The following is a 12,376-nucleotide window of genomic DNA, read 5'->3' on the forward strand; positions in this document are numbered from 1 at the left end:
TTTATTAAGGAAGTAAAAGAATAAAAGGGTGGCAACTCCATAGGCAGAGCAGCCTGACCAGTGTATGTGTTATTCATAGTCACCCTGTCAGCAGTGTGCTCCAAAAGTGCTCCTTGGTTCACCATTTTTGGTGTGAGTTGTAAGGAGCCCCTTCAGAATACATTGCTAATACAGCGGTTCGAGGGCGGCCCCAGGCTAGTTATTTGAGGTAGAAATTCCCAGGGAAGCCCCTCCTAGGAGGGGAGAAGACTGGAGATGGAGTTGGGGGAGCCATGAGGTACGGGTAGCATGGTTGGGGTTAGGGTTGGGGTGTGTGGGGTAGGGGGGTCTGGTTAGGGTTAGGGTTGGGATGTGGGGTAGGTGGGTGTCTCATCTCAGACAGCGTGGTTGGGGTTAGGGTTGGGATGTGTGGGGTAGGTGGGGATCTGGGCTGTATGTCATTTCCATTTGGCTCCTCTGTAATTGTTTCTGGTAAATTGATAAAGTAAAATGTTTTTCTGAGTTCTATGAGTTGTAGCAAATTATTGAGCCTGAGGGGGGTGTGTGGGATCCCCTGAGTAGGTAGAGGGACTGGCAAAAATGTGGGTAACCTGGACACCCCATTCTCCACTTGCATCTGTGGGAACAGTCTTGTGGGCTCGACACTAAGTCTAGGTAGATAGTCAGACTGGAATTGAATCGTTGGACACCCCGGTGGTGGTGACTTGGTGTCCCACATTTGATGTTAAGAGTGGCATCGGAGAAGAGACACCTTCAAGCTTCAAGCTCCATTTGTGTTACATATCGTCAGATATCTGAACAACACTTTTGGCAATACTGTCTAGTCAGATGAACGGTTTCAGGAATGGTGTGGTCTATCCATCTCGGAAGGCACCGTGTAGCCTCTGCCAGAGTGTGGGGCAGACTGGCCTGGGCCTTTCTCCTGCAGTGAGCTCCAGGCTCCAAGACAGAGCCTGGCCTGCCTTTGTATTAGGGATGTGCTTCTTGTGGGCCAGGACATGAGGCAACGTGAGAGGCCAAAGAGAACAGTCATGTGTTAATTTGAAAATCTGTGTGATCATTTCGTTAGCAACTTACTGGAGGCTGTTTGATGGTATAAGTTGCAAATCCACATTTCTTTCCTGGGCCTTCGGTTTGCTTTTTTCTGGTTAATATGAAATAGACTCAGCAACAAGTGGCGTATTGAGGCTGGGCCAGGCCTCTTTCAGGAGAGATGCCTCGTGTGTGTGGAAAGCTGAACGCCTGCCTTTGCTTCCAGTGAACATGACGGATGAAGAGGCTGCTCCGTTCCCTCCAATAGCATGGTGTTGGTAGTGCTGTGTTGGTTTAAGGACAGTCAGCAGCTCAGGGTGATTATTCTACTTACTCAAATTATAGTGACTGCAAAATGAGATAATTCCATTGTTCTCCTCCATTGTTCTTCTCCACCATCTTTTGTGACCTGCACTTTCCTCCCACTGCACTCCATCCTCCATACGCTACCAGAGGAAGCTTTTACCAGATTTGCTTTAAATAAATAAACCTATGACACAAAGTAGAGAAGTTATCCTGGGCCCAGAAATAGACGTGTGCCTATGTGCACGCTTCATGTCTGACAAAGGAAGCAGCGCAGAGCAGAGGCGAGGTGGGAGCTGCCTGCAATAAATGGGGCATCCGTATCACATCAGTGGAAAAATTAATCCACGTAGATTTTGGATCTAAATGTGAATGTCATAACAGTAGAGCTATGTGAAAATAACAGAACAGAATAGCTCAGGAAGGGACTGCTACATTTGACTGAAGTAAAATCAAGAACTTGTACATCAGAAGGCATGATAAGTGAAAAGAACAAGCTACCAAGTGAAAGTTACTTGCAACGCATTTAAATATGCAGAAAAATGCATATCTAGAGTACAGAATTATCCCAGAATTGCACTTTTAGCAGTAAGGGAACGGGAGCAGCGTTCCAGCCTCAGTTTCTATTTATAATGGTGACAAGGAAAAAATATTGCTGGATGCCCACAAATAAGACAGATAATAGAAAAGAATGAGAGATTTGAAGAACCAGTTCAAAAAAGATGCTATCCAGATGGCTAGCAAACTTGTAAAATCGTGTTTAACATTGTTAGAAATTAAATACATGCAAAGTAAGCCACAAAATACAAGTAATAGAGGCTGGGCATGGTGGCCCACACCTGTAATCCCAGCACATTGGGAGGCCGAGGTGAGAAGATTGCTTGGGCCCAGAAGTTCGAGACCATCCTGGGCAACATAGTGAGACCCCATCTCCTAAAAAAAATAGCCAGGAGTAGTGGTACATTCCTGTAATTCCAGCTATTCCGGAGGTGTCAGCTAGAAGATGGCTTGAACCCAGGAGTTTGAGATTATAGTGAGCCTTCATTGTGCCGCTGCACTCCAGCCTGGGTGACAAAATGAGACTCCGTCTCTAAAAGAAACAGAAAATAGAGGTCAAACCTTTTAAAGAAAACTTTAAATCCCTTAAGCTTATGTTGACATTTTTTTAAGACCCCTTTTTCCAAATAATAGCCTTTTTCTTAGAGAAGCTCACTGCAAGAAAGCATTCTAATTGGATTCTGGCGACTCAGCAGAGTTACTGGACATTTGCTTGGTATAAACGGACTGCAAGACATGGACAGATATGTGGTCTCAGCCCCAGGAGGCTTCCTTCCTGTACCCAGAGAGTGTGTGCGTAGACAGTCACTGCCATGCGAGTGGGCAGAGGGATGTCTTCAAGGTGGGGTTAAGGGATGGTTCCTGGCGTGTCACCATGGCTACCTCTTGGAAATGGAGGGGCAGGCTGGTTAGCTATTAAGACCAGATTCCAGAGTGGGTAGAAAATTCCATCTGTGCCCCTTTTTTTGTTCCCACCAGGCTCCTGGGTGGAATTGCACTTCAGCAATAATGGGAACGGCAGCAGCGTTCCAGCCTCGGTTTCTATTTATAATGGTGACATGGAAAAAATACTGCTGGACGCACAGCATGAGTCTGGACGGAGTAGCTCCAAGAGTTCTCACTGTGACAGGTAGGTGCACGCCAGCAAGCGTATGCGTTACAGTGCTGATGTCTTCAGTGGGTGACAGTCACCTCTAGGACAGGGGGCTGCTGTTCCCCTCAGGCCGCGTTCGGGAGTGGCTCCTGCTGCCCTCTTTGGGGATGCAGCGTCCTGGGACTTAGTCTGTGGGGAACCATGTTCAAGTCGCCAGTAGGCAGCAGAACAGCCACGAACCCCGCTCGGAGAAACGCACTCACGCGCCTCAGCAGGGCCGTGGTCGCAGGAGTGGTTCCTGGGTAGCAGCACTTCTGAGGACTCCAGGGTAGAGTGGCTGAGTGGTCAAAGGTCGCGTGCCCTTGAGAACTGTGCAACAGACCGTGAAGGCGGCAGGTGACAAAGCCAGCCGCTCGCCAGCTGCCTCCCCCCGCCTCTTCTCTGAAGACTGGCTAGCTAACTCCTGTCGGGCTCAGCCAACAGGGCTGAGAAGTAGTTTGGCTCTGGCTGGTGCTGGGTGGAAGGGAAGACGCACACTGGCTAGAGCCCCTCATCACGGAGGCGGCTGGAGGCCTTTGGGGTTTGAGCTTCTAATGATAGAATGTTCACATGATGTTCTGTTTTTCTCATTCTATCACATTGCCAAGCCCACCTCGCTCACAGACACCACAAGATACTAACAGAGCTTCTGAAACAGACACCCATAGCATTGGAGAGAAAAACAGCTCACAGGTAAGCTGGAAGAAGAATGCGAGTTATAAGTATTTGTGATCTGTTTGTACAGGAAATGGTTTAAAATGTAATTGAGCACCTCAGAGAAAAGTCGGGCTTTAAGGGTGTCCCTGCCTGCCATCAGGGATACACCGGAAAGGAGGAAGGGCTCCCTGGTGGCTGCAGCCTAGAGAGGGGGGAGGGACCACTGGAAAGGGTGGCAGTGAGCCAGCTACTGGCTGGTCTTTCCTTGTGGTTGTTAGTTGGACAGTGAGTGGCTTTTAATACTTGCATGCTGTGTGGGACTCAGGCATTACCCGCGGGGCCATTCGAGGCCATTCAGTCACTGTGGCTGTGACTCTGAGGTGTCCTCCTCATTAGACATTGTCACTGCCTGCTGGAAATTACACCCTGTGCCTTTCCTAGCATTAGTCCTGAGCTAACTGGTGCCTGAGCAGTGCAGCATTAGTGGCTGATCAACCTGGTAATTTAGTGTAAGAGCATCTTTTTTTTTTTTTTTTTTTTTGAGACGGAGTCTCGCTCTGTAGCCCGGGCTGGAGTGCAGTGGCCGGATCTCAGCTCACTGCAAGCTCCGCCTCCCGGGTTGACGCCATTCTCCTGCCTCAGCCTCCCGAGTAGCTGGGACTACAGGCGCCCGCCATCTCGCCCAGCTAGTTTTTTGTATTTTTTAGTAGAGACGGGGTTTCACCGTGTTCGCCAGGATGGTCTCGATTTTCTGACCTCGTGATCCACCCGTCTCGGCCTCCCAAAGTGCTGGGATTACAGGCTTGAGCCACCGCGCCCGGCCACCATCTTTTTTAAAAAAGTTTTTTGTAGAGACGGGGTCTCCCTGTGTTGCCCAGGCTGGTCTTGAACTCCAGGGCTCAAGTGATCCTCCCAAAATCCTGGGACTATAGGTGTGAGACTCCATGTCCAGCCTGAGATGACTTTTCTAATGGTAACAGATACTTAATGGGCTTTACATGCCGTCATTCAGCATTGTTGTGAAAACGGAGTCTTAGAGGAAAAAGTGTGCCTGGGGTTATTGCCTTGGTTTACTATCATTCTCCCTTCGCAGATAGGGTTCGAGGCAGTGATCAGTACTGTCTTGCTCAGTTATATCTGGTAGTGCCTTACTTACCTTGTTGCAGACGAGATGCGCGATAAATGTTTTCTTGGGTGTTTGTCGATGGTGAGAACTTTGACGACGGACCGTGTTCTGTATTTTGGAAGCTCTGAGGAAGCATGGCCTTCCAGGCAGGATTAGTAGCTGGCTCTTCAGTGCTAGCTTCTCTCAAGGCTTCCTTCACCAAGGAAACAAGGAGTCCCTGTTACCCAGGCCTTCTCAGGGACATCCCCCTGGCCCCACTCTGAGGGTTCCAGAGCGCAGCATGATTTTGGGAGCCCCGGGAGCCCTGGCTGTGGATGTGTGGGTGCACCCCAGGGCGTGCGGCCTGCTCCTCGGCACATGGGGCTATATCCAGCTTGGATATACCCAGATGTTTGGTGGGTTTGGGGAGCTATATTCTGATTTTCAATTTTATTTCTTTTTTTTTGAGACAGGGTATTGCCGTTTTCACTGTTTTAAAACAAAAATTTCCCCTTAGTTTTAAAAGAAATTAGATGTTCAGGTACAGAATTCTGAAAATGCAAAAAAGTAGAGAACACTGAGACTCTCGGATTTAAAGTCCTCTTTAATGTTTCGTGCTGTTATATAATTCTGAGGATTTGGCCGCAGCTCTGGTTGTGTGTACATTTCTGCCTTTTCCCTCCTGCTTTTCCCGGAAGCATCTTGTAAACCTGCTCACTATCCAGTGTCCGTTTCCTTCGTCATGTCCCTGTTTTGAGCCATTTTCGGCTGTTTTCATTTTCTTTTGTTATAACCAGTGCTGCAGTCACCATCTTTGCCCTCATGTCACGTGACTTCCCTAGGACAGTGTTTGCCGCTGTCAGTACCCCAGCATCTCACAGTGAACCAGATGTATTTACGCCCTGGGTGGGACTCCCCCGAGGTGATCTGTACCTGGAGGAGGCGAGCGAGCCGGGAGCCGGGAGTGCGGTACGGCCCGGGGAAGGCCCCCAGCCCCAGGACTCCCCTTGGACCACAGTCCGGGGCAGTGACATGTGCCTTTGGGCTCTTGAATGGAGCCTGCGGTTGTGAAGCTCGGGTGGGAGGTGGGTGTCATGTGTGGTACGTTAATCGGCATTTAACATCGACTTTATCTTAGTCTGAGGAAGATGATATTGAGAGAAGGAAAGAAGTTGAAAGCATCTTGAAGAAAAACTCAGACTGGATATGGGATTGGTCAAGTCGGCCGGAAAATATTCCCCCCAAGTGAGTGTGTTCTCAGTGTCACGGGGGCTCCCCTTGACAGAGGACACATCGGCTGACACGTTTCTTCCCGCCTCAGGGAGTTCCTCTTTAAACACCCGAAGCGCACGGCCACCCTCAGCATGAGGAACACGAGCGTCATGAAGAAAGGGGGCATATTCTCTGCGGAGTTTCTGAAAGTTTTCCTTCCGTCTCTGCTGCTCTCTCATTTGCTGGCCATCGGATTGGGGTAGGTGATGTGACTCTGTGACTCCCGCCATGGCATGTCGTGGGGCAATTCTGGGTCGCGGTGATTTATTCGTAAACTATTTCCTGAAGTCCGGCTCATCAGTTACAGCTTGGTGCATTTTCGCAAACACACCCACAGTCACTGTTCAGGTCAAGAAACCACCAGCCTACAGCCCCAAAAGGCCCCAGCACAGGCGCCTGTAGTGCTGTCTGGCACGGACGAGTCTGCCTGTTGCTCACCGTATATAAATGGAGTCACGGCAGGGATTCTTATGTCTGACCTTTGTCCTGTGTGTCGTTAAAAGCAGTCTCATTTCTGCGTAGTACTGCATGCTAGGGACGCCCCCAGCCGTCTGCTGTAGATGGAGGGCCTCAGTTACTTGCTGTACTTCCTTCAGGACCGGACTGTTGTTCTGCTTAACTCTCAGCAATAAAGAAACCAGTGCGGTCTCTGATTTTTCTGGCCTGAGTTTCGCTCTTGTTGCCCAGGCTGGAGTGCAGTGGCGTGATCTCGGTTCACTGCAAACTCTGCCTCCCAGGTTCAAGCGACTCTCCTGCCTCAGCCTCCTGAGTAGCTGGGATTACAGGTGCCCACCACCATGCCTGGTTAATTTTTGTATTTTTAGTAGAGACGGGGTTTCGCCATGTTGCCCAGGCTGATCTCGAACTCAAGTGATCGTTCACCTCGGCCTCCAAAGTGCTGGGATTACAGGTGTGAACCACCATGCCTGACCTTTTCTGGCTTCTTATACTAACTAATTCTGCAGAAAACACAGAGACCAGGCAGGTGCCACTGTGGATTCTCAAGAGCTTTAGCTGCAGCAGTGGTGAAGAGCCAGAGCGGGAAGCCAAAACCGCTCCTCCTAGGGCTGGTCCCACCCTCTCTCAGTGGGGAGGAGGGGTCTAGTCCTGGTGTGCAGACAGTGTTCTATGGCTGCTGTGTATTAGACAGACTGGAAAGACTGGAATGCCACTGGGGGCAGGTGGGTTCCGTTGGCCAGAGGGCTCACATCTGGGGTCGAAGGAAACGGGATAAAAGCCACTGAGTTTCCTGGGCCGGGACCTGAGTGCTGCCATGTCTCCACCTCGCCCTCCCATGTGTACGGCTTTCTCCTAGCTCTTGTACACATTCTCACGTCCACCCCCGTCACCTTTATTTCTGCCAGTGCTTTTTGGAGTCAGACCCACAGACTGCATCAGCATCACCAGGCAGTTTGCTTTCTGGAGCCTTTTCCAGAACTGTCAAGCAGACTCCGGGGGCAAGGCCTCAGGATCCTCATTTTAAATACGAGGTTTAGCCCTTCCTTTCAGGATGGATTTCTGCAGCCACTGCTTCCCAACTACTGTCCTCCATCCTGCTCAGGTTTTCAGAGCCTGATACTGCCACTGGCGACCCACACCCTCTCAGCAGCTTTCCAGAACCGCACTATAAAATCTGCCCCGAAAGCTGCTGCAGCATGGTCTGTGCCCACAGTGCCCACTGCACCACTGCCCATAGGCCAGCACTGTCTGTGCTCACAGTACCCACCGCACCACTGCCCATAGGCCAGCACTGTGCTCACAGTACCCACCGCACCACTGCCCATAGGCCAGCACTGTCTGCTCACAGTACCCACCGCACCACTGCCCATAGGCCAGCACTGTCTGTGCTCACAGTACCCACCGCACCACTGCCCATAGGCCAGCACTGTCTGTGCTCACAGTACCCACCGCACTACCGCCCATAGGTCCGGAACCGCACTATAAAATCTGCCCCCGAAAGCTGCTGCAGCAGCAAGGTCTGTGCTCACAGTGCCCACCCCACCACTGCCCACAGGCCAGGCCAGCCAGGCTTCCGATTCTGCCCCCTTTCCTGGAGACCCATCCTCCTCCCTCCTGGAGTGATGCCCGCTGGTCAGCTGGAGCGAGCCTCTCTATTGCCGACACTCCTGCATCTTTAGTTTGGGACATCTCTCCCACTACCGAACTTAAACCACGTGAGGGCAGGGTCTTCATTTTTAAGCAGTTGACCTTGGTGAGGCTGGTGGCGATGAACTGGCAACACCATCTTGCCCTGGTAGGTGACTTCCCCCAGCATTGAGTTGGAACAAAGCAGCTTTCTGTCTGGAAACAGCGTTTCAGTTTGGTGATCCTTCTAGGCAAGAATACAATCTGATGTTTTCTAATTAATACAAAATACATATTGATAAAACACTCGGTAAAAGATGACAGATAGATTCATTACAAAATTTTTATAATGGATATAAAATCACCAGTCCCTTGCATAAGCTCTAACCACAGTGAGCTACCCTGTTTCAGCTGTAACACAATCTCCTGGGAATCACAAGATACATTAACTACTGATTCCTTTTTCTGTTAAGGATCTATATTGGAAGACGTCTGACAACCTCCACCAGCACCTTTTGATGAAGAACTGGAGTCTGACTTGGTTCATTAGTGGGATTACTTCTGAGCTTGCAATGCAGCTCACTGAAGAGCTGTTAGATCCTGGGGTGGCCGCGTCACTTGTGTTTATTTGTTCTGTAAATGCTGCGTTCCTAATTTAGTAAAACAAAACAACAGACACTAAAATCATGTTGATCTATAATTATACCTATGAGGTCAATTAATAAGCATGTCAGACTGATTAATATCTATTGTAAAAATTTGGTAGTGAATTTGGATATTAGATATAAATACCTGAATATAATTTTAATATCCTATTCATGATGTATGTTGTATTTTAAAAATTATCTGCAACCTTAATTCAGTTGAAGTACTTTATATTTCAAAAGAATGAATAACATTGATAATAAAATCGCTACTTTAAGGGGTTTGTCCAAAATAAATATTGTGGCCTTATATATCACACTATTGTAGAAAGTATTATTTAATTTAAATGGATGCAGGTTGTCTACTAAAGATTATACATAACTATGCTAATTGTTCGTAATCAACAGAAACCAAGAGAGAGCTACGAACTCAGCTGTACCGTTCATACACTAAACTCTTCTGGCTTTTGCAGTATAAGGAATTAAGTCTCCGATCATTAGGTAATCACCTTGGATGATCAGTTTTCTGCTGAAGGCACCTGCTCAGTGTCTTTTCCTCTTTATCACGCTGCATTGGTGAATTTAATCCTCTCCTTTGTGCCCAACTTGTGTGTGCTTTTAAAATCAGCTTTATTCTAAGCAAATCTGTGTCTACTTTAAAAGACTGGAAATGGGGAAAAAATAAATAAATCTTTGCCAAATCCTTCAGATTACTGTATTTACATATGGTTTCAAATCAGACATCATAATAGCTTCTTGATGAAACCAGGACTGGTCCCTATTTTGATATTATCTTTCCTACAGCAAACTTTTTAGAAAGGCTGCCTGCCCAGGCCTTGGTGTTTCATCTTTCCACGCGTAATTCGGGTGTGAAATCTGACATTGTCATTTGTAAAGATCTCTGTTGATACTACCTGGGAAGCAGTCACTTCTGGAGGAAGTGGATGGCATGACATCAGAATTCCTTTATACAATCTAACCTCAGAATAGTCTGAGATCATTTCGAAGCACGCTGGTCAAGGAATTCCATTTCTGTTTTAGAGCAAATATGTTTGCTGTTTGTCTTCCATCACAAACGTGGAGTTTCAGCACCTTACAGAGCTTAGTGAACCCCCTGCTTACCATCAAAGTTAGCACACAACAAAGCCAACCACGTGTCCCCCTCACAGATGATAATGGCTGAACTCTCAGTGAAACCAGCTGTACGGCCGGGCACAGTGGCTCACGCCTGTAATCCCAGCACTTTGGGAGGCCGAGGTGGGCGGATCACCTGAGGTCAGAAGTTCAAGACCAGCCTGGCCAACATGATGAAACCCCATCTCTAATAAAAATACAAAAAATTAGCCGGGCGCAGTGGCACGTGCCTGTAATCCCAGCTGCTTGGGAGGCTAAGGCAGGAGAACCGCTGGAATCTGGGAGGCAGAGGTTGTGGTGAGCAGAAATCACGCCACTGCACTCCAACCTGGGAGGGAGAATGAGACTCCATCTCAAAAAAGAAAAAAAAAAAAAAGAACAGTTGGAGGTACTGAGCTCTGGGACTGGGCCAGGGTGATGGCTCCACACGTGTAATCCCAACACTTTGGGAGGCCCAGGTAGGAGGATCACATGAGTCCAGAAGTTCGAGACCAGCCTGGGGGAGCATAGCAAGACCCTGTCTCTACAAAAAATACAAAACTTAGCCTTGTGTGGTGGCACACACCTGTAGCCCCAGCTGCTCGGGAGACTGAGGCAGGAGGATCCCTTGAGCCCAGGAGTTCAAGGCTGCAGTGAGCCAGGATAGTGCACGCAGCCTGGCAAGAGCAAGGAAGACCCTGTTTCAAAAAAACCAGAACTCTGGGACTGGAGTGCTTTAGACAGATGGGACAAGAATCAAGTTTTCTAGAGGTGTTTTTCATTAGATTGTAACATTAGACATTCATTAAAAACGAAGTCTGATGTGTGTATCCATGTTTTTATCTTTGAGATAGGGTAATGGCAGTAAGTGAGCCTTTCTGAATAGCTTTTGTAAACAGCCCTTCTTTTCTACAGTGGTTAATACAAATAACTGCCCACACCACTCATTTCATTAACAAGTTTACAAAATTAACATTACCTACATGATTTTGGTAGAAAAACACTGCACACTTGGCCACTATTTAGCTAATATTTACTGCGATGCACATTTGCCCATACACATCTGCTTAGGGTGTGGAACGGGACGCCTACACGTTGCTTACAAGGAATGCGCATGGCTGCAAGAGAGGAGTCGGCAACACCTCAGAAAACTCCAGCCCTGCATCTATGCTTTGGACGCATGACCCACTTCCAGGAATTCACTCTGGAGACAGACCTAGAAACTTCTACGTGCACATGCACGAGGATATAACTAAATAGGTAGTATTTATTATAACATGATTGTATTAAAATACTTGAAACAATTGAGGTGCCCATGCATAGAGGCGAGTAAGCGACAGTGCTGCCCTGCAGGGCCGGCGCTCTGCCACTCAGGCACGGCGGGGAAGAGCTCGGGATGAGGGGTTTCCAAGGAATGTGAAGTAAAGCAAGGTGCAAAAATAGATGTGTCCCTAGCAGAAAGGAAAGAACATTTGGTAGCAGCTCTTTGAAACAGGAAACCTGTAGCAGTTTTAAGACAGCCCCCGGCCAGGCACCATGGCTCACGCCTGTAATCCCAGCACTTTGGGAGGCTGAGGCGGGTGGATTGCCTGGGCTCAGGAATTCGAGACCAGTCTGGCCAACACGGTGAAACCCCATCGCTACTAAAATACAAGAAAATTAGCCAGGTGTGGCGGCGTGCACCTGCAGTCCCAGCTACTTGGGAGGCTGAGGCAGGAGAATTGCTTGAACCCGGGAGGTGGAGGTTGCAGTGAGCCAAAATCACGCCAATGAACTCCAGCCTGGGCGACAGAGCAAGACACTGTCTCAAAAAAAAAAAAAAAAAAGTCCCCTAGTTTTTTTTTTGACAACCGCCCTTAATGAGTGATGTGGGTCTGTGCCCCTTCAGCTCTGGACTCTGCCAACAGGACAAGGAGGCAGTGATGCCAGTGGTGCAGCACCACTTCCTGGGCCCACCCAGCCTTAAGCTGGCAGCTGCCCCTTCCTGTCTCTTTGGGGGTGCATGCTCTTGGCCGTGCTGGGAGGAAGCCACCGTTGCTCAGTAGAGAGGCCTGGTCACATAGGACCCAGCAGCTAGCATCCCTGCCAGCCATGTTGTCCCCCCTGTGGATCCTCCAGTGCCAGGAGCGATGCCCTCGCTGACCGTCTGGAGCACAGATGAACTGAACCTGCTAAGCCCTGTCCAAACTCCAAATGGGTGGACAAAATACAGGATTATTTAAATATGTAGTATACTTATGTGAAAAAGCTAAGCAAAATATATACACATACCTCCTCATTTGTGCAAAAAAAACTGAGGTAAGGTAGAAATAAATGAGATTGGTTACCACGGGGTGGAAACAGGTGGAGATGGAAAATGGGAAGAGGGTGGGAGGGGTGCAGCTTTTTGTGTAACAGACTTAGAACCACACGAATGTTTCACATGCTGCCAAATTCAATAAACTATTGTGGGGGGAATCCAAAATGGAATACCTA

General features: G+C 48.6%; 1 protein-coding gene across 1 annotated transcript in view; it reads left to right on the plus strand.

Annotated features, from left to right (window-relative positions):
* BNIP3 (BCL2/adenovirus E1B 19kDa interacting protein 3) overlaps nt 1-9,498 on the plus strand; it is a 13,491-nt gene extending 3,993 nt beyond the window's left edge. Inside the window, exons 3-7 of the mRNA XM_011980853.1 lie at nt 2,872-3,022; nt 3,634-3,718; nt 5,926-6,032; nt 6,109-6,258; nt 8,618-9,498. Of these exons, the coding sequence (XP_011836243.1) occupies nt 2,872-3,022; nt 3,634-3,718; nt 5,926-6,032; nt 6,109-6,258; nt 8,618-8,663 (539 nt within the window). The 3' untranslated portion in view covers nt 8,664-9,498. The remainder of the gene's footprint in view (nt 1-2,871; nt 3,023-3,633; nt 3,719-5,925; nt 6,033-6,108; nt 6,259-8,617) is intronic.
* The last annotated feature ends 2,878 nt before the right edge of the window (nt 9,499-12,376 follow it).

The sequence above is a fragment of the Mandrillus leucophaeus genome, unplaced genomic scaffold (assembly GCF_000951045.1).
Source record: "Mandrillus leucophaeus isolate KB7577 unplaced genomic scaffold, Mleu.le_1.0 Scaffold219, whole genome shotgun sequence".
NCBI lineage: Eukaryota > Metazoa > Chordata > Mammalia > Primates > Cercopithecidae > Mandrillus > Mandrillus leucophaeus.